Raw genomic sequence first — 27,118 nt, 5'->3', positions numbered from 1 at the left:
AGATTTTGGCTGTAAACCCATCTGGACCTAGACTTTTTTTGGTTGGTAGGTTTTTAATTGCTGCCTCAACTTCAGCCCTTGTTCTTGGTCTATTCAGGGTTTCGACTTCTTCCTCGTTTACACTTGGGAGGATGCAAGTGTCCAGGAATTTATCCCTTTCTTCCAGGTTTACTGGTTTATGTGCATACAGTTGTTTGTAGTAATCTCTGATGGCAGTTTGTATTTCTGTGGAATCGGCAATTTCCCCTTTATCATTTTTTATTGCATCTATTTGATTCTTTTCTCTTTTCTTTTTTATTAATCTGGCTAACAGTGTGTCTATTTTGTTGATCTTTTCAAAAAACCAGCTCCTGGATTTATTGATTTTTTTGAAGGGTTTTTTTGTGTCTCTATCTCCTTTAGTTTTTCTCTGATCTTAGTTATTTCTTGTCTTCTGCTAGGTTTTGAGTTGTTTTGATCTTGCTCCTCTAGCTCTTTCAATTTGGATGATAGGATGTTGTTGTTAGATCTTTCCTTGCTTCTCACGTGTGCATTTATTGCTATAAATTTCCTTCTAGCCACTGCTTTAAATGTGTGCCAGAGATTCTAGTACACTGTGTCTTCCTTCTCATTGGTGTTGAAGAACATCTTCATTTTTGTCTTCATTTCATTGTTTACCCAGTAAACATTCAAGAGCCAGTTGTTCAGTTTCCTTGAATTTGTGTGATTGTGAGTTGGTTTCTTAACCTGAGTTCTAATTTGGTTGCCTTGTGGTCTGACAGACCTACCATTCTGATTTCCGTTCTTTTGCATTTGCTGAGGAGTGATTTACTTCCAATTATGTGGTCAATTTTTGGTGTGATGTGGTGCTGAGAAGAATGTATATTCTGTGGATTTGGGGTGAAGAGTTCTGTAAATGTCTACTAGGTCTGCTTTGTCCAGATCTGAATTCAAGTCCTGGATATCCTTGTTAATTTTCTGTCTCACTAATCTGTCTAACATTGACAGTGGAGTGTTAAAGTCTCCCACTGTTATTGTGTGGGAGTCTAAATCTCTTTGTAGGACATTAAGAACTTGCTTTATGTGTTTGGGTGCTCCTGTATTGGGTGCGAATATATTTAGGATAGTTACGTCTTCTTGTTACATTGATCCTTTTACCATTATGTATGCCCTTCGTTGTCTCTTTTGATCTTTGTTGGTTTAATGTCTATTTTATTAGAGACTAGGATCACAACTCCTTTTTTTTGCTGTCCATTTGCTTGGTAAATTTTCTTCCATCCCTTTATTTTGAGCCTATGTGTATCCCTGCATGTCAGATGTGTTTCCTGGATAGAGCACACTGATGGGTTTTGACTTTTTATCCATTTTGCCAGTCTGTGTCTTTTGATTGGGGCATTTAGCCCATTTACATTTAAGTTTAATATTGTTTTGTGTGAATTTGATCCTGCCACTTTGATGCTAGCTGGTTGTTTTGCCCATTAGTTGACACAGTTTCTTCATTGTGTCAGTGTTTTTTACCATTTGGTATGTTTTTGGAGTGGCTGGAACTGGTTGTTCCTTTCTATGTTTATTGCTTCTTTAAGGAGCTCTTGTAAGGCAGGCCTGGTGGTGATGAAATCTCTGAGCAATTGTTTGTTCATAAAGGATTTTCTTTCTCCTTCACTTATGAAGCTTAGTTTGGCTGGATATGAAATGCTAGGCTGAAAGTTCTTTTCTTTTCTTTAAGGATTTTGAATATTGGCCCCCACTCTCTTCTGGCTTATAGGGTTTCTATTAAGATATCCACTTTGAGTCTCATGGGCTTTTCTTTGTGGGTAACCTGACCTTTCTCTCTGGCTGCCCTTAGCATTTTTTCCTTCATTTCAACCCTGGTGAATCTGAAGATTATGTGTCTTGGGTTGCTCTTCTTGAGGAATATCTTTGTGGTGTTCTCTGTGTTTCCTAGAGTTGAATGGTGGCCTGCCTTGTTAGGGTGGGGAAGTTATCCTGGATAATATCCTGAAGAGTGTTTTTCAGCTTGAATTCATTCTCTCCATCACATTCAGGTACATCTATCAAACATAGATTAGGTCTTTTCACATAATCCTATATTTCTTGGAGGCTTTGTTAATTTCTTTTCACTCTTTTTTCTACAATCTTGTTGTCTCATTTCATTTCACTGAGTTGGTTTCAATCTCTGATATCCTTTCTTTTGCTTGGTCGATTTGGCTACTGAAACTTATGTATGCTTCGTGAAGTTCTCATGCTGTGTTTTTCAGCTCCATCAGGTCATTTATATTCTTCTCTAAGCTGTTTATTCTCATTAGCATTTCATCAAACCTTTTTTCAAGCTTCTTAGTTTCTTTGTTTCTTTGCATTGGGTTAGAACATGTTCTTTTAACTCAGAGAAGTTAGTTATCATGCACTTTCTGAAGCCTGTTTCTGTGAATTCATCAGACTCATTCCCCATCCAGCTTTGTTCCCTTGCTGGTGAGGAGTTGTGATCCCTTGGAGGAAGAGAAGTGTTCTGGTTTTTGGTGTTTTCATCCATTCTGCACTGGTTTCTTCCCATCTTAGTGGTTTTATCTACCTGTGGTCTTTGTAGTTGGTAACTTTTGGATGGGGTCTCTAAGTGGATGTCCTTTTTGTTGATGATGAAGTTATTTCTTTCTGTTTTTTAGTTTCCTTCTAAAAGTCAGGCCCTTCTGCTGTAGGACTGCTGGATGTCCACTCCAGCCCCTGCTTGCCTGGGGATCACCTGTGGGGGCTACAGAACAGTAAGGCATGCTGCCAGTTTCTTCTGTTATCTTTGTCCCAGAAGGATACTGCCAGATGTTAGTCTCAGCTCTCCTTTATGAGGTGTATCTTTGGATATATGGGGGTCAGGGAGCTGCTTGAGCAGACAGTCTGTCCCTTATAGGAGCTCAAGTGCGGAGAGCTGTGAGCTCCGTTGTTCTCTTCAGAGCTGCTGGGCAGGTACGTTTAAGTCTGCTGCCGTGAAACTCATAAACCCCCTTTTCCCCCAAGTGCTTTGTCTTGGGAAGGTGGGGGCTTTATTTATAAGTTCCTGATGTGCTGCTGCCCCTTTTCAGAGATGCCCTGCCCAGAGAGGAGGTAGCCTAGTCACAGTCTGCCAGCAGAGGCATTGCTGGCAGACTTGCTTCCTTGCAGTTTCGTTTATAGAGGTATAGTTAGAACTGCCTTGGTAATGGTGGTCTGCCTCAGTAATGGCAGACTGTCCCCTTACACCCACAGAGCTGGACCATCCTGGGTCCAGCTGTCCTTGCTGTGAAACTCTCAATCCAGAGCATTTCAGATTGCTGGTCTTTGTGGGGGTGGGACCCACCGAGCCAGATCACCTGGCTCCCTGTTTCAGACCACTTTTTTTCAGTTGAATGGGCAACTTTGTTTCCCAGGCATTCCAGGCACCAGTTGAAACGGCTGCCTGGATTTGTGTGAGTTTTTCTGTGGAGACCCGCTGCGCCAGCTCAAACAGCTGTGCTGGAGACTAGTGGCACTTTTCTGCCTGGTAATATCCTGGTCTGTGGGCAGTGAAAATTCTTCTGAAAACGTGGTGATCCCTCACCTTTTGCATTCTTGCTGGGAACTGCACTCTAGAGCTATTCCTATTTGGCCATCTTGGATTGTCTCCTATGTTCACATTTTCTATGGGAAGCCAACCGCAATCTTAACCTGCACCACATTTGTGTCTTCAGTTAGTTTAGCAAGATAATTTAGGATTTTGTAGAGTAATTTTCATATGCGTGACATTAGCAAATACATTATAGCATTGAGCAAATTAATTCCTTAAATATCCAAAATAGGCCAGGCGTGGTAGTTCACAGTTGTAATCCCAGCACTTTAGGAAGTCAAGATGGGCAGATCACAAGTCAAGAGATTGAGATCATCCTGGCCAACATGGTGAAACACCATCTTTATTAAAAATACAAAAATTAGCTGGGTGTAGTGACACATGTCTGTAGTCCCAGCTACTTGGGAGGCTGAAGCAGGAGAATCACTTGAACCTGGGAGGCAGAGGTTGCAGGGAGCTGAGATTGTGCCACTGCATTCCAGCCTGGTGACAGAGCGATACTCTGTCTCAAAAAACAAAAGCAGGGTGGGGGTGCAAAATAGCAGCTTCTCCTTATATTATAGTTGGAAGTATGAAATCTATTCCTATTTAGGAAACTGAGAGTGAAGCTTAAATTTTTTGTACTTTTACTTAACAACTCTACTTAAATTGAACTGTATTAACCTGATAGTGATAGTGAAGGAGGCAGAATTTATATCACAACAAGAATCAATTCATGGGTATGTTAGAAAAAAAATAGAGGAGAAAAATGGGCCAAATACATGGCAAAGGAGAAAAGATTGTCATGCCTCTATTATGTCTTCTGGAAATTAGATTTAAATAAGGAGAGCACAATATTGATGAAAGACCAAAGATTAGGCGAGAGAGAGTCTTTTAGGGAGTATGGAGACTTGGGGTTGGATTTGTTCAGTAGGAGAAAAACTTGTGTGTTGGACCAATGTGTAAGTACTTACTCCCTTATGTAGCATGAAAGCTTATTGATCTGTAGAATTGCATGATGAAAATAAGTTAAAATGATTACCCTAGTAGTTTATGCAGATGGATTTGAGAGAGACCAGCAAGCATTTAGAGCTTAATAGTATAGCCCCAAACCAAAGCATTAGTATTGGGAATGAAAAGAAAGGGATAGGCAAGAGTTGTTTCAAGAAATAATATTGATGAAACACCGAATTTTCCAAGAATGTGAGGGAAGGACTGAAAAATTACTTTGATATTTTAAGCTTGGGTGAATGAAAAAATTGTGTCAGGACAGTGCAAGTCCTGAAAGCCATGAAATCATTTCCCTAAGAAAGTAATTTATTTATTTCTTTTAGAAAATTGTATCTGAGTTGGTACTGAGCACCCAATGTGTGGAAAGTACCATCTTCAAAGGACTTCCTAGACAAATGAGAAACATTCAGAGATGTGAAAAATCATTCAACTGGTGACATCTAAAGAATGTTTACTCTGTGCCAGGCATGTATATAAATGGACCAACTACTAACATGTTCACAAAAATGAAATAGATGCTATAATTTACTTCATCTTCCAGAGTCCATGTCCATTATCATTATGCTCTGTGATACTGGTAGGGTCTGACACGCAAGGGGGCAATGATGTGGGGGTCAAGGGAGCCATAGAAAGATTCTAAGAAGAGACAGGCCACTTTGGGAACCTTGTGAGGGTTAGACTATAGGCAGAAAAGGATTAGAGGTTTCTCTTCCCCTGCCCACCTGAATTACCTAATTCATCAAAGTCAAGTCCCCTAACCTAGGTATCTCCCAGGTAGCACTTGCCTTTATGGGCACTGTGCCTCGCAGTACAGATGCTTTGTCTCCACAGCTGCTATGTGCTCATTACCTCAGAAGTAAAATCTCTCACTTGACACTCAGAACAAGTCTGAGATAGATGTTATCTACATTTTTTAGATGAAGACAAGGGTTCTAAGAGGTTAATTTGTCCAAAGTCATATAGCTAAATAGTAGAAGAGACAGGTTCAAACATAGGTCCTTATGGCTAATATCAAAAGTTGTGCTCTGCCATTTTTTGTTTTTATTTCTAACTGGCAGAAATACTACAAAAGTTATATTGTTATTTCAGCCTTTAAAAAAATAAATAAAGGTCATCTGTTTAACTAACATTTAATTATGTGCCAGGTACTGAGAATACAATAGTGAATAAGACAGGTAATAGCTCTCCTTTCTAAAAGATCAAGATTTTTCCTGCTTCTGTCACTTTAAATATTTATATATAACAGACTGGGTTTAAAAGCTGCTGTATAATAACATGTATAAGGGCATGTGCATGTTAACTGAGCTTACATATAAATATGTGTTAATCACATCCCCTTAGGCTACCCATGAGTGTTCTCAGTGTATGAAGAGAGAACAGTGTCTTTTTAACTTTGTGAAACAGAAGTTTGTTAACTGTTGGCCAGTGATTTCTCATGATTATTTTTCCTTTAAAATGAAAAGCTAAAAATAAGCCTATAAACAAAGATTTTTAAATAAAGGTCTTCAGAAATACTCATGAACCTATTTTTTCTAAGTTGACTTAAATTTCTTACTTTCCTTGGGGCAGTTGTATGTTTTTGTATCAGAAAATACAGTGATCTATAGTGTGTTTAATAAGGGACCAAGTTGTTAGTTTCAGCATTTGTAATCCAAGAGTCAGGCTGTCTGGGTATGTATTCCTAACCCACCATTTACTAGCTATGTGCTATTGAGCAAATCTTTTAACCTCTCTATGTCATCACTTTCCAAAATTGTATTGAGATCACACAACTAGTAAAAATAAGGGAGACCATGCAAGTACAGTGCTTAGCCCAGTGCAGGGTCGGTGATGACACTCGTAAATATTAGACATCATCATTATCCCTTGTATTATTTTTTTAGTATTTTTACTTTTCCCCCACATGATACAGGGTCTCACTAGGTTCTCTGGCTTCCACAGAGACAGCTCTTACTCCATCATTCCTACGCTCATTGTTTTAGTATGCTGGTGCTTTCATGCTTATTTCACTGGGCCCAGAATTCCGTGTTGCCCTCTCTCTCAACTCTTCCTACGCTTACTCAAATGGCTTTGTCTTGTGTTTCTGTCTATTCATTTTCCATCACTCATTTTCAGTGTTCACCCAGTTCTGTTATTATTATTCTATGATTTCTTTTACTACTGGGTAGAAATTTTGGCATCATGCTAAATGATTAATTTAGCACCTGCTTAAATTATCTGGGCCATTTACATATGTGTAATGGTGTGTGTGGTGCTGCTGTGTTTAATTCATCCATTGGCAATTTGGCAAAAGCTTGTGGTATCACAAAGCCATTCGTAAAAACAAATCCTAGTTTCTATTAGCCCACTTTTTTATTTTTCATGAATATTACTTCAATCTCAAATAAATAAAAGTTAACAGTTTTATTTATTTTTTGAAAAACTACATTCAACTGTTGATCTTATTTTTTTCGGTTTAACGTTTTTGTTTATTTTTAAAAGCGGTGTCTACCACTCTCAATTTCATTAGAAACATGTAATCCACAAAGCTAATTTAAAATATTTTTCTGCAAGCTTGGAAATTGTTTTTCATGGTAGTATATTACATTGTATAGATAATAGCCACTCTTGTTACATAGCATATAATCTCACAAAGAATCATATCTTTCCTATTTCTCAACTGCTACTCTCTGACATCTTGCAGCACACTTTCCCACAAATAGAAATAAAAAAAAGCTGTCATGATAAATCCCCTGTAGGATCATGGGGTAAAACATTCTGGTACCATAATAATGAAACACTTTATGTGTGGGAAAAGAATGATAGAAATAACAACTGTGCCACATCAGAGTTCATTAAACTCAATGAACTGCAGCATCAGGCTACTTGTAGTCTTGAACAATTTCTATTGAATATTCTAGTATTTTTTTATCTAAATATTAAAAACAGGAACAAAGATAACCCCTCATTTGCTGGAATTCCATTTCTGGAAACAAAACATCTATAGAAAGCCCAGAAAACATTGCATTCAGTTTGGAAATCTGTTTCTTTTATTGTTTAAGTGCAGTAGTATTTTCCAGTATGTGCTTGTGAGAGTCTCCTATTATCTCATAAATGTGATTAGTTTTTCCTACTTATAAAATTAATAAATATAAACCAATTCTCAATTAAACTTGACATGCTTCATTTAAACCTGGGACCAGAAAGAACTATACTTACATTGTGTAACTGGAAAGAAGTTTTAGAAGGTAATTTTGGTCTATTGGTGTCTTTCCGCCAGTGTAGAAACTCAACCAATTTAAAAATAACTCTAATGATCACATAATGTTGTGAACTAGATTTACCACAATTCTGATGTAATTCATTTGTATTTACTTATAACACGTTAATGGTAATTGTTAAAATTTTTGCTTTATTTCAAATTGAGGCCAGGTGCAGTGCCTCATGCCTGTAATCCCAGCACTTTAGGAGGCCATGGCAGGCAGATCACCTGAAGTCAGGAGTTCGAGACCAGCCTGACCAACATGCAAAACCCCATCTCTACTAAAATACACACACAGAAAAAAAAATTAGCTAGGTCTGGTGGTGTGCATCTGTAGTTTTAGCCACTCAGAGGCTGAGGCAAGAGAATTCCTTGAACAGGAGGTGGAGGTTGCAGTGAGCTGAGATCATGCCACTGTACTCCAGCCTGGGTGACAGAGTAAGATTCTGCCTCAATAAACAAATAAATAAAATTGAAAAAAAATAAACACATAAGAGTCCTGCTGTCAGTGCATTTCATGAGAAAGGTAACATGCTTTGCCAGAGGGCATACCTTGCTGCTTAATAACTGTCTTGGGCCAGGCACAATGGCCCACACCTTTAATTCTAACTTTTTGGGAGTTGAGGCAGGAGGATTACTTGAGGCCAGGAATTTGAGACCAGCCTCTGCAATATAGTGAGACCTTGTCTCTACAAAAAATAAAAAACAGCTGGGCATGGTGGTGAGCCTGTAGTCTAAGCTGTTCAGGAGGCTGAGATAGAAGGATTGCTTGAGCCCAGGAGTTTAAGGTTATAGTGAGCTGTGCACTGCACTCCAGCCTCGGTGACAGAGTTAGACTGTATCAAACAAAAAATTCTCCTAATGAGAAGTATATTCTGGAATAAGTAGCCCATTTTCTTCTAAAGCACTGGTTACTATACCAAGGAATATTACATTTATTTTATTTTCATATATATATATATATATATATATATATATATATTTTATTGCACTTTAGGTTCTGGGGTACATGTGCAGATCATGCAGGATTGATGCATAGGTACACACATGACAATGTGATTTGCTGCCTCCATTCCCCATCACCTATATCTGGCATTTCTCCCCATGTTATCCCTCCCCAACTCCCTGCCGCCTGCTGTCCCTCCCCTAGTCCCCCTCAACAGACCCCATTGTATGATGCCTGCCTCCCTGTGTCCATGTGTTCTCATTGTTCAACACCCACCTATGAGTTAGAACATGCAGTGTTCGGGCTGGGTGCAGTGGCTCAAGCCTGTAATCCCAGCACTTTGGGAGGCCGAGGCGGGTGGATCACGAGGTCAAGAGATTGAAACCATCCTGGTCAACATGGTGAAACCCCGTCTCTACTAAAAATACAAAAAATTAGCTGGGCATGGTGGTGCGTGCCTGTAATCCCAGCTACTCAGGAGGCTGAGGCAGGAGAATTGCCTGAACCCAGGAGGCGGAGGTTGTGGTGAGCCAAGATCGTGCCATCGCACTCCAGCTTGGGTAACAAGAGCAAAAAACTCCATCTCAAAAAAAAAAAAAAAAAGAACAAGAACATGCAGTGTTTGATTTTCTGTTCTTGTGTCAGTTTGCTGATAATGATGGTTTCCAGATTAATCCATGTCCCTACAAAGGACATGAACGCATCATTGTTTTTTATTGCTGCATAGTATTCCATGGTGTATATATGCCACATTTTCCCTGTCCAGTCTATCATCGATGGGCATTTGGGTCAGTTCCAGGTCTTTGCTATTGTAAACAGTGCTGCAATGAACAAACGTGTGCATGTGTCTTTATAATGGAATGATTTACCATCAGTACCCACATACATATCCTCTCAGTTGGCTTTAGGTGGTCTAATGTATACACTGATAATGCAACCACATTTTATTAGCCACTTAAAAGAGTTTTTTTTTTTAAATATCTTTGTATCTTCTATGGGCTTTATTGTGATTTATCTTCATTCAGTGAATATAGTTTCTTCATATTCTTTATGTTTTATAATTGTATGTAAAATTATCATAAATTCCTTGGCATAAAATCTTGCAAATAAGCATATTTATGAAAGGACTATTCATAAAAATAAATATTTGGTATTTTCATTTGATTTAATTTCACGAATCTAATTACTTTAGTGAAACAGTATATTATAAATATTTATAGCTTTATTAAAATTATGATACTATCTGGTTAGCTTTTAAAAATAAAAATTTGGCAACTTCATTTCTGTTGTCTATAACTAAAATGCAGTGAAAATCTTACTAGCAAACTATTAATTTAAATACATTTATTAGTTTAATAATGTGTAAGAAAATAGTCCCTCAAACATTAGTGTATCGTTTGTATTGTTAAAAATAAGAGAGAAAGACTTTTCCAAATTTTCAATTGAACTCATTTTCTTTGAAATGATTACTATATATCTGAATAACACTCCATAGTGAAAGTTATGAAACTTGGCTATTATAAGCTTAAATTATTTCCTATTATTTATTATGATTAACTTTCTTTTATAAACTGACTTTGCACAGAGATTAAAACTTGAGGACATTTGTAACAAAAATACACACACAAGAAATATTTAAAACAAACAACCCTGTGTTATATATAGTAGAGTACATACTGATTGAGAAAATCTTGGGAAATGAATCTCCTGAATAAAAAGAGTCATTTCTTCTGAAAATGTCTTATGTTGGTGCAAAAGTAATTGCAGTTTTTGCCATTAATAGTATGAAATAATGTTGGTGTGCATCACATAGCTCACAGGCAGTGCTCCTTGAAAGTTTTTCGAGTTGGTCAGCCTCATGCCTGCTGCTGGAGATAGGAGGATGAACAAGAGAATTCCTTCCTTCACGAACTTACAGTCTAGTGGAAGACTGCAGCAATGTTGGAAAAATACAAGGTGGGCCATTGGTAAAATAAAGCACTTTGGAAAGTTCGGGCTGCTTGTGTCCAGCCTCTCAGTCTGTGGAATGTCAATTCAAAACTGACAGGCAGCGTGACGAGCCACAGAACTCCTGGTTTGGAATCAGGAAGCTGGAATCTGCTGTGTGGGACTGTGGGCAGGTTGTTTCACCTCTATTGGCCTCAGTTTTACATTTGCAGAAATGTGAATCATTTATAAACTTGTTTTAGCCATGGAGGCTTTACTTTAAATGGTTGCAATTTAGTATGGCAAACTGGAGCTACTGTGATGGTCCAGGCTCCAAGCAGAGCATAAAAACCTTTGGCTTATATGATCTCCTGGGTCTGTTGTAGAGCAGACATTTTATAAGCACGGAGAGAATAAATTTTAGTTAGTGTTCTACTTCTACCAGGCATTGCCGTTTAAGCCTTTTACTTCTAATTGTGGAATGAAAGGCTTTGGTCCATCTTGAAGGAATTCCAGGCATTAAGCAAGCAAACAGGTGGTAGGACTTTGGGGAGAGCACTGAAATTAATCTGTGCCTGCTTGTAAGGTTAATCCAGAGGACCTGAAGGTAAACCTGGTTTAGTCTCTGAATATAGCTGGAGGATCGGGGAGGCTGGTTCAGAAAGGATGATCCGCTGTCTCCTCTGTGCCCAGACAGGTTCTTCCCTCCCAAGAGCCAGCTGCAGCTGCCGGTAACCTGTTCAGGGATTGTTTGGGGTGGGGGAGCATCCTGGGTTTGCACACATTTCTCTTCCAGGCTTCCCTACCCCAGCATGCGTCCGTCAAGATGGCTGCTCCATTTGCAAACTGCTTGATCCTCACTCTGTCCCTCCCTGATCACAAGTTCAGTTTCCTGCCCTTTCCTTTGCTGTAACAGTTCCATTTTCTGCCTCCAAAACTCTGAATAAGAGTATTTTTTGAAATATTTTCTATCATTTGAGGTATTTTATGATATTTTCTCTAATATACTTCAAGTTCCCTATGCCTCTGGGGATGAAACTTCTAAGTTTCAGCTTTTTATTAGGATGTGTCAGAATCCTACTGTTTTAGGAATCTTACTATGTTTAGAAATCTTAACTATTTTTATTGATGAATATGACAGTAATATAGCACAGAAATGGTTTATAAGCTTCTAAAATGAATGAAAAATGAAGGAAACACTTGTTTATAGTAAAATGTAAGAGTACTTCACAGTTTCATCCTAACAATAACCATATAAATGGGGCAGAATGAGTATTATTTATCAGATAGCAGATTAAAATCAGAGATTAGTTGAAAGTCATCTCAATTCACACAGTAGTGAAAAATCCATAGGTTTAACTCTGTTCCATGTTCTCTTTAGTATATTAAATTGCCTCTGAATAAGGTGATATAAATCTCTTGCAATCTTGTTCACATACATAGTCAACTTGTATCAAATTCTCAAATAGAATCACTATGAACTAAGTAAAAAGAAAATATAAAGACAGCAAAAGCGGGAGCTGATATTTATTGAACACCTAGTATGTGTCTTTATATTTCTTAATTACCTCCTCCATTCAGTACTAATGACCTGTGTCAGTGGTGACCATTAAGCCATTCTTGTAAAGAGATAGCTACCTTTCCCATATTCTCAGGTGTTTATGACAACACACGTAAGCACAATCACCCAGGGTGTGAGCCTTCCCTTTGCTTTTTATCCACATGATACTGCTCTCTAAAAGCAGACACAGCCATAAATGTGTGTTGAAATAGAAAGCAAGAGGTCTAAACAAAACACTCAACCAATGATGAATACTGAGACTCTTCTCTAAATGCTTCCTGTGTGTTTATTGTAAATGTTTATAAAGGTAAAAATATTCTCAAAGACAAAATCCCTGTGAAAAAATATCTTCACAGAGTACCAAGAAAGATTACGTTTAAACTCAGCCTTGAAGTATTACACACTTAGGAGTGAAGAGTGAAAAGATCCAACTAATAGTATTGGGGTAGAATTGACAGCTTTTGGTAATTCATCTGATGATTCAGGGAATTGTATTCCAGCTACTTCCAGTAACCACCCACTCTCACGACCACCTGAGGGCCCGTAGTCTGGCATATATTTCCTTCTAGGTACATAGCTAACTTTAGAGAAGAGTCTTATCAAGTGGGTACATCATTAATGAGGAATAGTGCATTCAAACAATATTAGTCATGGGCCAAAAGAACTGGCGTGGTTTAGGAGGCTTTCCTTTGTTATTTGATGAACTGGGTCTGTCTGAAGTTGGGTTTATAATCACTGGTTTTTAAAGAATTTCCGGGCCGGGCGCGGTGGCTCAAGCCTGTAATCCCAGCACTTTGGGAGGCCGAGGCAGGTGGATCACAAGGTCAAGAGATCGAGACCATCCTGGTCAACATGGTGAAACCCCGTCTCTACTAAAAATACAAAACATTAGCTGGACATGGTGGCTCGTGCCTGTAACCCAGCTACTCAGGAGGCTGAGGCAGGAGAATTGCCTGAACCCAGGAGGTGGAGGTTGCGGTGAGCCAAGATCGTGCTGTTGCACTCCAGCCTGGGTAACAAGAGCGAAACTCCATCTAAAACAAAACAAAACAAAAAAAAAAAAAAAAAAAAAAAAATTTCCATGATGCTGAATTTTTACTAATTCTAGCTCAGGCTAACAGTTTGCATCTATTTTTGAAAGTTAGCAAGAACTCTTTCTGCAGCATGAACAGTACCAATTGTCCTGAATGTTCTAATCCTGAAGAGCAATCTGGTTTTGTCATCTCTTTCTGTTTTCTGTAATTCATTCTTCATAGAATGAATTTTCTGCTTGTAAGTTTTCTGTTGTTGATAGCTTCTGTTTTTTTCTGTTCCCATTCATAGTCTTGAACCAGTTTCTTTTGCAGAGTCATGTTTTCCTGCTGACAGAATTCACTGAGAATTTCTGCTGCAAAGATCTGGCCAAGTTTAGTGAATGAGATCCATGTTCCAGTTTCTGTATGTGTTCATACAGCTCATGTCTGGCTGACAATTCGTCATACAGTTCGGAATGGGAATGGCCACTACCTCTTATGACCATTGTTAACATTAGTTTTGCCTGATTTCTCTTTTTTGATTATTTATTTTCTCACTCTGTTCTGCCAGCTGTCCATTGCCAAATCCATCTCATCCATTTCATTATTCTTTTTGTCTTTAAGTTCAGAAGCAAGATCAAATTATCTTACCTGTACAGTAAACTTCTTCAAACATCAGATTATTCACTTTGTAAGTAAGATCTTTACCTAGGCCTTTCTGAAGGTTTTGTATAATTTATCAGTACACCAAGCTCAGTATAATGCTCCCTGCCGTCTTCTGATTCTGACAATAATTGTAACCTGGTTTTCTTAAGTCCAGTATTTTCTGTGTAAATTCATTAGAGTTTAGATTCCGTCTTCTCATAACCTAGTTTAAATTCATTTTCTCTGTCAAATGTTATGACATTCTTTGTAAAACCCTACTATATTCAACAGATATCTGTCTTGCCAAATGACATTTCAGTTTGTTTGCATCTTGTTCTTCAATTCTCAATATGACAAGTGGATTTTCCACAGTATTTGATTCATTTCTTTAAACTTGATTGAATCTTTAATCCACATATGTTCAGAAATATTCATATTTTGTTTTTTGATTTCTTCAAAAGATGTGGGTGCTTCTTTAATCATTTTTTCATAATCTTCTCTCTGTTAAATAAAAATTTATATATTTCTTAACATTTGTGCAATATATTGTTTTTATTTGATGAAATCTGTTTGAAAAGCACATTCTTCAGGGGGAAAATGGCAAGTAAGCTAATTCCCAATAAATAAGTAATAATTAGAGTCTTCTAAGACATGTTGTAAAAATCAGGGCTGGGCCTTTCTGGCATCGTTGTTGTAGGTAAGACAAAAAGCAGTCAAAGTACTTTCCATTATAATTTCTCTCTGGTGTTTCCTAATGTTTTCTCTTTATCTTTGAATATTCCTAAGTTTCTCCTTCCGCGTGGTTAGGGTGAATTATTTTTACATGCCACTTGAAATGTAAGTTCGATCATAGGACTACTATATTCAGTTTTGGAAAATTCAAATGGCTTGTAATGGTCCTACCATGTGAACCAAAGACATTGTGAGTATATGGTGGTTGCTAAATAGTTCTTAGTTTAGGTGCTGTCATACTAGAAAAAATATAATTCTTAGTCTTAAGGAAGTTTTATATATTAGATTATGTCTCTGTGTGTGTGTGTGTGTGTGTGTGTGTGTGTCTATATGTGTATGTGTGTTTGAACAGATGTATAACTATATTTTTCATAATTTTTAGCGTTCTCTGGGTTTATTTACTAATTTATATGATTCTTCTACTGTTCCCAATCTGGCCAAGATACCTTGTATATGATGAAAACATCCCTTTATTCTAGAATATAGAAAGAAATTTCAGATTTTTCCTAATATTTTGTATTGTTTTTATTGCTCAATTGTTTTTTAACCTCTTACAAAATACAGATGGTCAGACTTATTCTGTGTAAGCATTTGGGAGGAAACTAACTGCCCCACTGATGTTTTTATTTCTCATGATAGTGTTTCCATGTGGGAGCCGGTAGCTCAGGATCACATTGAAAGTCACCTGGATACTAAGGCCTGTGCTGCTTGTGTCTTGAACTTTGTAGAGTTTGGAAGTCATCAGTCCTACTTAGCAGCTCATTCTTTAAAATCAGGCAGTTCTGTGTTTTCCTTGGCCTTCTTCTCCTGGCAAATATTATAAGATCTCAATTCTCACTGCGGGCTAATTATTCTCTTCTATTTGCCTGAACCATAATTCAGTGCAAGGCTACGCCTGCTCAAGGAAATGAGGACAGAAATTATATAATTGAGAATAATGGCTTGAAAGCCATGAACATCTAGAATCTTGTGCTAAGTCTGATGCATACTAGCTTGGTGGTCTTTACTGGTAACTTACAAAAAAAAAAAAAAAAAAAAACAAATGCAAGTTTTTTTCTCTGCTTTTAAAATGGGATCATCATAAATGCTATTTATTGAATAACAATAATGAACTTGTCCTTGTAGAAAAATCAGGCCTACAGTTACTACCTAAACACTGCCTGATTAAAATGGTTGTGATTTTATTTAGGTGGTTGTTGATCAGTGAAATTCCAATATATTCACATTTAATGAAATATAAATATTTGTAAAGATTATTTTCCATTACTAATATATACATTTAACTAACTGCTAACTAAACATTTTCAGAAAATTATGATGAACCTGACTGAAAAGAAACTATAAATCATTTGGATTTAGTGCTTTTAAACTATTAATTTGTACTTTATATACTGAAAAGAAATATTCCCAAGAAACATAAAATTCAACACTAGCAATTTTCTTAGCAAACCCTTTATTTATTGATGATATCAAAGCAGGATGAACAAAAATTCTGAATTGTTAGTGTTCTTAGGTAACATTAGATGATCGTGTGTCTAGAGTAGCTTTTATAATTAAATGAAGCTTAAGAGTTTTGCTGACAGTACCAACCTTTACAAATATCTGATTCCTTTCTTGAAGTTAGTTGTTAAAAACAATGAGAAAATATATTGAAAATATTTACTAGCCATTTTAGAATGAGGGAAAAAGTTAAACTGCACTCAAAAAATTACCCTTTGTATTTCAGGCCCTCCAGGGAAACGAGGTAAGAGAGGCCGAAGAGGAGAATCTGGTAAGTCTCTCTTTCAGCTGCTCTATGTCACTCATGTTCTGGTTAAGTTCCGGCATCTGTTCTTCCTAATTAATGATAATATTGTCTTGTCGGAGGTTGTGAGTGTGTGTTTATTTAAATTTTCTCTGCTGGACCTAGTGTTTTTTTATTTTTTATTTTTAATCTTCTTATTTCTATCAAACTACAAAAAGGAGAGGTTTGCAAAGTATTGTTAATTGCAGCGTAAGAACGATTACCAACAATGGGTTGGTACCCATTTTGGGCTTATTTACTGGGTCAAGCTAAGTCTGTCCTTTGTGTATACAATGGAGGACTTCTCAGATGCACACAGTGTGACAGCATCATCCATGTTTTTGTCTGTGTAGGTGGTCGGTAAATGCAGGTCCTTTGCAAAACCATCTGCCTTGGGACACTAGGGCACAAGTCTGAGAAAGCTGCATTGCTGTTTTATCCAATTGGCACAATTTTGTCATGCTTTTACTCTTATTCTTTTCAAAATTTGGGAATATTTTATTCTTGTACAATCATGGCATTTCAGTGATGACAGGAGTCTTAGTAATCAATCCAGAATTTTCATTTTGTCATTGAAGAAATGGAGGCCCATAGCAGTCAGGTGATTTGGCCAAGGCAGAACTTGAAACAGAACCAATTGTCCTGATTCCTACTTCAAGACATTCTTGCTTTCAGGCCAAATCCCTATGTGTAAAACAAATCCACAATGTAAAACAGAAAAATCAGGTAAAATTTCTTTGGAAACCAAGGTGATCTGTGTAAATGAGTTTACTTAAAATTGTTTTTCTTTTCTTTGGAAATGACCACATAAAGTCTTATCAAGCCATTAAATCTTCCATGCAAGATAAAGTAATTTAAGGTTTGACTCAAGCATGCTATAAATTGTTATTTTTAAGTATTTCCTCTAAGTATTTGTCAATATTAAAAATAATCAATTAGTAAGTGTTGAAACAGTAAACACATTAACCTATCAAGAAGAGCTGACAGGAGATTGATGTGTGTGGTTTTTTTTGTCTCATTTCCTCTTCCATTTTAAGAAAAATGTAAAAGTAAAAAGAGTTTATGAAAATGTATTAATTTGAGCAGTGTAGTTGCTTAATATTTTTAAAGAATGTTGTCAAAAGCTACCTTTAAATATGATTGAATCTAAATAATTGGAAACTTGTATAGGTATCCCTTTACAAAGTACCAAGTTTTCTAACAGAGAAAACTTTATGAATTTGTTTTGAGGAAAAAGAAATGATAAAACATTAGTGGAGTCAGATAATCATAGAAATGATCTTTGATCATTGTCAAAGGAAAGAGAATTATGGGGGAAGAGTGAAAAATTTACGCTTATACAAAGTTTCATAGAAAATAAAAGCCAATTTCCAACTTCCTAACTACTTGGAACTAGTATTTTAATTGAGCATAATGGTATGTGAAATATTTAAAGTTGTCTTAGACTTTGCCTGTTTTGATGGTTTTAAAGAAACTTACATGAACATGAGGACCTAGTCTTTTATGTATTTACAATAGTGTTGAACAAAAAATTCTAAGGACAAATAATAGGTACATTTCTCATTTGGCTGTTTTACCAAATTCAAGAAGTTATATATCAATTCTCTACAACTGGTCTATTATAAATTACCAAATATTCTCATAATTCATACTTATCTAAACTCTTATAAATTAGTCTTTACTAAGGTATATGAGCCTCTCAGTAATTCATAGACAGGCTTCAGGGAATCTAAAAATTACTTGGAATTTTACATAAAATTTTGTGTGTAATTATACATTTTTCTGAAATGGTCTCAAAGCCTCCACGGCCTAGAAAAGATTAAGAATCGATGAATTTTTAAAAAACTTCCATGTCTGTTATATCATGCTGATGATTATGCTCAAATCTTTTATTTGATTTTAATATTTTGCGTCTTCACTAACTCATCTCTCCTCCTTCTTCTCTCTCCACCTGCCCCCAACCCCACCTGCATAGGTCCTCCTGTAAGTATGTTTGCTGCACTTTGGCTTCTTTGCATTTGTCTGGATCACGTATGTTAAAACTTTGTTGAAACATCAAAATATAGCCTCTATGTCTATTAGAAAAATGTTACTGACCTTTTAAGAGTATACTTAAGTTTGGGAAATTATTTTTTAAGTATACAATTTTGTGATTGTGTGATGCATTAGAATGCAGTATATATCCATTGAAAATTTTTTCAAATATTCTTTTATTTCCATAGGTTATTGGGAAACAGGTGGTATTTGGTTACGTTAATAAGCTCTTTAGCAGTGATTTGTGAGATTTGGTGCACCCATCACCTGAGCAGTATACATTTCACCTTATTTGTAGTCTTTTATCCCTCACCGCTTCCCACCTTTTCCCCGAGTTTTCAAAGTCCACTGTGTGATTCTTATGCCTTTGGGATCCTCATAGCTTAGCTCCCACTTATGAGTGAGAACATATGATGGAAAACATTTATTTTTGATATGATCACACACCAATTACTCTCATGGGAGTTTTAGATAACTTATGAAGCTTCTGATTTTAAATGCTTTTCCTGGAATTCTGAGGTTTCTTTTGTAAGCAAATCTCCAAGCTGTTTCACAGTTATTCCTTCATCTGTTTAAACTTGTATCTGAAATATTTGCATTTGCCAGTCTACCAAATGTAGATGGCAACATGATCACGGAAATGATACCCTCAGTGAGCCTGGACCAGTCCTCCTTCCTTAGGCAACGCTTCCTTTGAAGTCTGCTGGAGTTTTGCCTGCATGAAGAGAATGAGATGGAGCCCTTGGAGAGTTTCACTTTCTTTTTTCTTTCCTTGAGTAGGTCATAGCTCCAGCATTCCAGTCTGCTTTGCACTCACAGGAACAGATTATCTTGTCAGCTCTGAGCTAGATGTGTTTTTGAGTAATATCCTGGATGTCTGTGTCTGACCCCAGTGTTTATACTGTGCACTGTGCATTTACAGTAGCGATGATCACTGGCCTTGAGATATTTTCTCATCCCAGATAGCCAGTTTGCTCCAGAGTTCACAGACTCCACGTTGGCAACTTATCTAACAGGCCAGCATGGTCCAGGGAGAGAGGCTTAGCGTCTACTCGTTTACTTTATTCAGAGGAAGCATTGGCTTCCAAATATCTTTTGCAGTCTTCCTGCCATGTTCAAGGATGGAACATTAATCATGTTTGAAATGACTTTGCTTCTGTAACTGACTTTCAGCTCTTGCTTAATGCTAGGCAGATGGCATGCCCTAGGTCTAGGAGTCTTTACTTTCTGGCTTCATACTGAAGCCTTTTCATGTTAAGTAAGTAACAAACCGCTACTACCCAGAGGAAACTTCTGAGGTTATGGCTGGAGTAGAGTGTTCAAGGCTTCTTTCTGTGGAATCCACATTAGCTATGCCAAGAAGTAGTTAAATCTCATTTCTGCCTTAGGAATTCTTCAGGGTTCTAGTACTTCCTCTTTGGTTCCTGGAAAACTCAGGCAACCATATAGCTCTCGCTTTCTTGGGGCCATCTGTTAGTCTAAATTCTCTACCTAAAGATGTCAATTGTTCCTCCTTTTCTTCTTATATGTAAGTAAGAGAGAATTAGTCTTAAGCCCCTAGTGTAAGGCAAGGAATATTCCAGGTACTTTACATGTATAATTTCATTTTGTTCTCACACCAGCCCTCTGATGTTACCATTCCCATTGTTCAGTGAGGAAACTGAGGCTCATAGAGGTTAATTACCAAACATTGCACAGCTAGAGGATTTGCAAAGTTAAAATTCAATTAGTTATGTCTGATTTTAAATAGACTTAGTTTACCACTTTATTCCATTCCTTATGAATTATAGTTGTGCTATAACGTGGGTCATTGTTACATGGGTTTGGTAGGCCATGGGTCAAATCATATTCCTTGATTAAAACAATCACACATACTGGCTGGGCATGGCAGTGGCTCACATCTTTAGTCCCAGCACTTTGGGAGGCCGAGGCGGGTGGATCACTTGACATCAGGAGTTTAAGACTAGCCTGGTCAAACTTTGTCTCTACTAAAAATACAAAAAATATAAAATAAAATTAGCTGGGCGTGGTGGCATGTACCTGTAATCCTGGCTACTAGGGAGGCTGAGGCAGGAGAATCACTTGAACCTGGGAGGCAGAGATTGCAGTGAGCTGAGATCATGCCACTGCACTCCAGCCTGGGAGACAGAATGAGGTGCTGTCTCAAAAAAACCAAAAACCAAAAAACAATCACATATATTAAAATTATGGCCAAAAATGCAAAATGACTAATCTATAAAACAAGTTTTGATACTGTTCCACCTTTAGTACATTTGAAAGAAGTTGTAATATGTTTGGCAAATAGCATCAAATCCAAGAAATAAAGTATAATCATGAGTTTTCATACTGACTAGAAGATAATTCAAGTTTCTTATATTTGACAAGATGAAAATCCATTCATTGATTGTACAAAAGAGAAAAAAACATTGAATGTGCTATCTTTACTAATACAGCAAGGACCTACCATAGTACTTAAGACCCAATGTCAGGGACTTCCTTGTGGATAAAATATATTATGATGAAATCCTCTTGAACTTCCAATTTTTAAATCTCCATGTATAATATCTAAAAAGTATCTGCCTTCCATCAAATTTTGCTTTAGAGTAGGTGGCTTTATAACAAATTTCTGGTACATTTTTTTATATCTGAGTAAATATTAATGAACAATGGGATTATAACAGTTAGATGAATTTACCAGCAATATGTTTATTGAGAGGCAATAATCAATTACTGACAATTTTAATTTCTAGGGACTATTCCTATTTTTACATCATTTTAATTTTAGGCACAGTTAACCGTTGAACAATGTAGGGGTGAGAGGCACCACCCCTCTGCTCAGTGAGAAACCCACAGATAACTTTTTTTTTTTTTTTTTTTTGAGATGGAGTTTCGCTCTTGTTACCCAGGCTGGAGTGCAATGGCGCGATCTCGGCTCACCGCAACCTCCGCCTCCTGGGTTCAGGCAATTCTCCTGCCTCAGCCTCCTGAGTAGCTGGGATTATAGGCACGCGCCACCATGCCCAGCTAATTTTTTGTATTTTTAGTAGAGACGGGGTTTCACCTTGTTGACCAGGTTGGTCTCGATCTCTCGACCTTGTGATCCACCCGCCTCGGCCTCCCAAAGTGCTGGGATTACAGGCTTGAGCCACTGCGCCCGGCAACTTTTGACTTCCAAAAAGCTTTACTACCAATAATTTATGTTGACAGAAAACCTTACTGATAACACAAATGGTTAATTAATACACATTTTGTATGTATTACATACTGTATTCTTATAATAAGCTAGAGAAAATTATTATATTTAGAAAATCACAATAAAGAGAAAATATATTTACTATTCATTAGGTAGAAGTGGATCATCCCAAGAGTCTTTATCCTCGCTGTGTTCACATTGAATAGTCTGAGGAGGAGGAGGATGAAAAGGGACTAGTCTTGTTACAGGCAGAGGAGAAAGAGAACTGGCATGCAAGTGGACCAGTGCGGTTCAAGCCCTTGCTGTTTAACTGCATATTTTTTCCTTTCACTTCTTTTGCCTGAGCTAAAATCTGTCAGTTTCTGTAATTTTAGTTTTAGGGAAATGTATCGTCCTGCTTTGTGTCTTTTAAAACATTATTCAACTATCTCCACAAGTAAGCTATGGAGGCATGTATTGTCACCTTAATGACAGTTGTCCTTGCCTCCATTCTGTAGTCTAAATTTAAAGCACAAATTGGTCTGAGAAGTTAGTCTTGCTTCTGGTGAGCAGTCCTTGGCACAGAACCTGTTATTAAGTAAATTCCTCAAACTTCCTTCTGGCCCTCAATTCCCATAATAGTGTGGCTTCATGTGTTCGGACAGATTAGAAAATGTAACCTGGTGTCCTGATGTGTATTTTTCTGTCATTCACTTTCACTTCATTGTGAAGTGTGCTCCAATAGGACAAAAGACATTTGAGCACTCATTAAAACAAACAAACTTAACTAATAAGAAACTAGATGGCCCAGGGGATAATGCAGATCTTATTGTAAGATTAAAGGAAACAAAAAAAAAGTGTTAGTGATACAATTCAATTTAGCAACCATATGTTTACAACTTTACTTACAATATTTTGAAAAACTTGGATGTATTTCAGTAGAATTCTATGTGCATATATAACTATGTTTTTCTTTTGTCATTTTTTTGTATTCTTGCATTTTGAGATCATTTATAATTTAAGCTTGAAAAACAACTTGAATTAGATCCCATTTATTGATTTACGCTCTAGGAAGCTTTCAGCTTATTACTCAGCCTTATCTACACACACACACACACACACACACACACACACACACATAAATATAACTGGCAGAGAAGTCTCTGCTAAAAATGGCTCCAACAGACCAATTTTGTGATAATGTATGAATTTGTTTTTAAGTGAACATCAGATACTTTTTTCTGTTTTCTTTCTCATAAAGGTAACACATATAGGAATACTGTTCTAATGGACTCTATGCACATGCTTTGAGCATCAAGCTCAGATATCACAACTGTATTTGCTAGAATGATTTGTCAGTCCATTGTGTTATATGATTGTCAAATTGTACCTTCTATTTTGGATAACTTAAGAATAAGTTTATACTTTAATAGGAAGCAGAGAGTTTGATCAAAATTTACAAAATGACTTCAGGGTTTTTAAATGGAGCAAATTTTACACATAGTTTTGATCTTTTTCAGAGTCAATAGTGGGTGCAGTCGCTTTGTCTCTTGGTCCCAAAAAGAAGTGTCAGTCTAATATTCACAGGTCACAGAATCAAGCAAGTCCTGTAACTGTAGCCAGAAAAGAGCCAGGAGACCTTTTTTTAACTGGCTGTTTTATTTGTATCAGTCTATCAAGCCCTATAATTATGCTTGACTGACAGACATATGATGTTATTGTTGGTCGTGTAGAACCCTCTGAGGTGTGAAATACGATGCTGTTGTGCAGCCTGCTCTGTCCTGTCCACCTTTAACAATTGTCAACTTGGTTTGAACCCTAGAATCTTGTTGACAGATGAATGAAGCAGACTTGGCTGAGTTAAGCTTGTAATGCTATTTCTGCCAATGTGGTAGATGAATTAGGAAAAGAAATCTCAGTAGAATGTTTAGATGAAAACCTCTGATACCTTTACTTCATACTGAAAAAATGATATGATTTTAAGTCAAATTATGTCTTTTCCTGATATACTAATAACTACAATTTATAGCAGCCACCTACCATGTGTCACTTTACATACCAGTTCTCGGACTACCCCGTGACCTAGAGAGTTATACCTATTTCACAGAGGAGAAAGCTGAGGATTGGACCAGTCAAATAATTTCCTCAAGGATGCACATCTAGCAGGAGACAGAACTGGATATGAACTCAGATCTGCCCCTCTTCAAAGTCCCCTTTATTTCTATAAGATGTTTTTCAGGCAAGTAAGGTTTAAATGATACAACCTTCTTTATAAGTATCTTTGTTGTATCTTATCCTATCCTCATCAGGTATGGTTCATAATAAACTTCTAGTTATTTGTAGATCTTACATCTTGTGTGTACGCTTTTAAACTGCCAGTTAAACTCGTAAATCATCTAATTATCATCTAACAGAAGCAAATCGTGTGGAGGTATGAGTTTTGCCTCTTGAGTTAAGAAAACTAGGTATAAAATTTTCTTGAAGTTTTTCAGCAAATATTCCTTTAATTACTCATTTGTTGTATTCCTACTCAATGATTGTGACATTTAAAAATTTCTATTTGGATTCAAAGAGTGTGCTTTTAAATGTGTAGTAACTGTTATTTTTTTTTCTATAGTATTAGGGTATTATGCTTATTGATGGAGGGAGCAAACCATTTATCTCGTAGGAGGCAGTATGGGTGTAGAATACCAGCACAGCTAGATCAGTTCAGTCTTTGGAACAGTCACCATAACAAACCAAAGAAACAGAAGCCCAGAGAATTCATTTGCACTGAAAGACTGAGGATACAGTTATCATAGAATGACCTCAGGCTGTCACAGATAGGTTGTTCATTTTGAGACCCTGCACACAGATTTGTCTTCTAGAACAAAAAGCAGAAAAAAAAAAAAGACTATAACTATGAATGCATACATAGAATAGATTCTCTAATGTCTTTTCATGTCTTCTGTATTGAGTGGTTTGGGCTGCCATGTTTGTGGAGGGTGCTGTATTCAGTGGCAATCTGTTTAAATGCTTCCTCTGCTATTGTTTCTCTAGATGTAGTACCAGGTTAAGCAGAATTTTGAAATTCTGGAAGTAGCAACAATAAGGGGTAAAGACTGTGCAAAAATGAGCTTAAATAAGCCTGTTAAAGTAAAAAAGAAATTGAAAATTTTAAAATTTTAAAAAGGAACAAGGAAGAGGAAATAGATATATAAAAATATTGACAATATTTTTTGCAACATTATTTTTTTCTTACGGTCTATTTCTGGATACCATCTGTCTTAGAATAACTTTAGCTGTTATAACAGACGGACCTTAAGATGTTAGTGGCTTACCACAGTAAAAATTCATTTCTTATGCATAGTGACAGACAAGGCTTCCTGCAGGAACCCAGACTGATGGAGACTATGCCATCTTTAACATGTTTGTTCCAAGGCTATCCTGGGCATGGACACACAGCCATAGATAAGGAAAGAGGGGAGAGTCAGATGGGAGGATTTTTTTGACCATTACTGGAAGTTCAGAATTTTATGATTTACATCACTTCTGGCAACATTCCTTTGGCAAGAATCAAGTCATACGTTCATACCTAACTGCAAGAGAGGGAGAGAAATGTAGCTGTGGGCTCAGAAGGAAAGGTAAACAAGTTTGGTGAATAGCCAGTCTCCACTGCCCTACTGGAAATAATTCCTGAAGAAATAGAAAGAACCAGAAATCACCAGAGAAATGCACATTGGTGTATCACTTGGGAATAATATGACCTCAGTCTTGTAACATTTTAGAGAAGAACATTCATTAAAACTATTATCACTAGAAACCTTGAAAAAAAAAAAAAGAGGCTTAATAAAAAAAAAATGACATAAAAGTTAAAGGGTAGGCTGTAAAAAGAGAAGGTCTTGATACCAGGTCATGAGATGCAGGCCTTTCCTGTTACTTCATAATCGCATTGATAATTAGGACTTTTTATCTTTCAGCATTTCCCAAACCTTTAAGAACCAATATTCATTGTTACAGCCTTCTCTTTCCTTGTACTGTTTCTCTTGCCATAGAGTGGCTTAGATCTATAACAGTATTGGGTTCAGGGTAACTTCCTCAATTAGGGACAATTTTAGTTATCTACCTGGTTTCATATTCCCAGTTGTTTCAGGATGAAGTTTAATTTTTAGCAGTGTTTCTGTGAAAAAAAGAGATTAACACTTTTAGAGTTAGTTTCATGAGATTTGAAGAGTGAGCCACTGCTATTCTTATGGTAGAAAACAGGATAAAATTTTAAAAGTGAGTTTAAGATTGAATCTTTTCTCTCCCCAGGGTACTTGATAGTTAAAATTAAATTTGCTTCTTTTCAAATTAAAAAATAAAAACCAAAATAGATGGTACAAGGCAGTCAAAACTTTTTAAAGGAATTTTTTTTTTTTTTAAGACGGAGTTTTGCTCTTGTTACCCAGGCTGGAGTGCAATGGTGCGATCTTGGCTCACCACAACCTCCGCCTCCTGGGTTCAGGCAATTCTCCTGCCTCAGCCTCCTGAGTAGCTGGGATTACAGGCACGCGCCACCATGCCCAGCTAATTTCTTATATTTTTAGTAGAGACGGGGTTTCACCATGTTGACCAGGTTGGTCTTGATCTCTTGACTTCGTGATCCACCTGCCTCGGCCTCCCAAAGTGCTGGGATTACAGGCTTGAGCCACCACGCCTGGCTTAAAAGAAAATTTAAAAGAAATGCCTCAGTTTTAAAACCTTTGCTGTTAGTTGATGATTGGACACCTGTGTACCGTTCCAACATCCAATCTACTAACAAATAGAGTGTCATGTCACTGCTTCCTGTTTTACTTTCTTATGCCCAAATACTTAGTCATGCTGCTGAATTCCTAGGGTTGTCTGCATATGCAGACCTGTAAATATCTTATGGCACAAATTGTGGAAGTAACTGTATGACTTTTGCAGATTTGTGAAGCAATAACTAGCCATATTCAAGAAAGCCACTTGAAAATAAAGTGCTGTTACAAAGCAGCTTAGACACATTTTGAATGGTAATATTTTGAAAAAGATAAAATGAGTGATTTGAATGATTATTGTTTCCTCATGAATGGCTAAACATTTAATAATCTTTGGCAGCATGTGATCAGAGAAGGGCTCAGTGTTCCCATTCTTCCAAGCTAGCTACTTAAAATGCTGTGGTTCCTCTTATACAAAGGGTGGCTTCTGCGCAATTCTAATTATGTGGACACCATGAAGCTGGCCTACATTTGGCCTAAGTTAACTAAGTGCTGTGTTTGGTCTGAACTGGGTCATGGACTATAATGTGTAGAGAATCCCCTTCTTTAGTTATTAAATAAGTTTTTGTTTCTGCTTTGGTGGAATTAAAAAGACATCAAGATGTGGAATCTAAAGAGTTCCAGGTTACCTACATGTTATTATGTCTTTAAAAATTATTAATGATATATTTGTTATGCTTTTAGAAATAACTTCTCATGCATCCTTAAGATTTGCATAGGGTTAAATGAAATAAAACATGTATCTTTTGTTACTTGCTGATGTCT

General features: G+C 36.9%; 1 protein-coding gene across 1 annotated transcript in view; it reads left to right on the top strand.

Annotated features, from left to right (window-relative positions):
• Nucleotides 1–27,118, top strand: part of COL25A1 (collagen type XXV alpha 1 chain) — a 523,121-nt gene that overhangs the window by 264,178 nt on the left and 231,825 nt on the right. Inside the window, exon 3 of the mRNA XM_074396556.1 lies at nt 16,331–16,379. Within this exon, the coding sequence (XP_074252657.1) occupies nt 16,331–16,379 (49 nt within the window). The remainder of the gene's footprint in view (nt 1–16,330; nt 16,380–27,118) is intronic.

This window comes from Saimiri boliviensis, chromosome 3 (genome assembly GCF_048565385.1).
Source record: "Saimiri boliviensis isolate mSaiBol1 chromosome 3, mSaiBol1.pri, whole genome shotgun sequence".
Lineage (NCBI taxonomy): Eukaryota > Metazoa > Chordata > Mammalia > Primates > Cebidae > Saimiri > Saimiri boliviensis.
The sequence above is the reverse complement of the archived record's forward strand: the minus strand, read 5'-3'. Positions and strand labels throughout refer to the sequence as shown.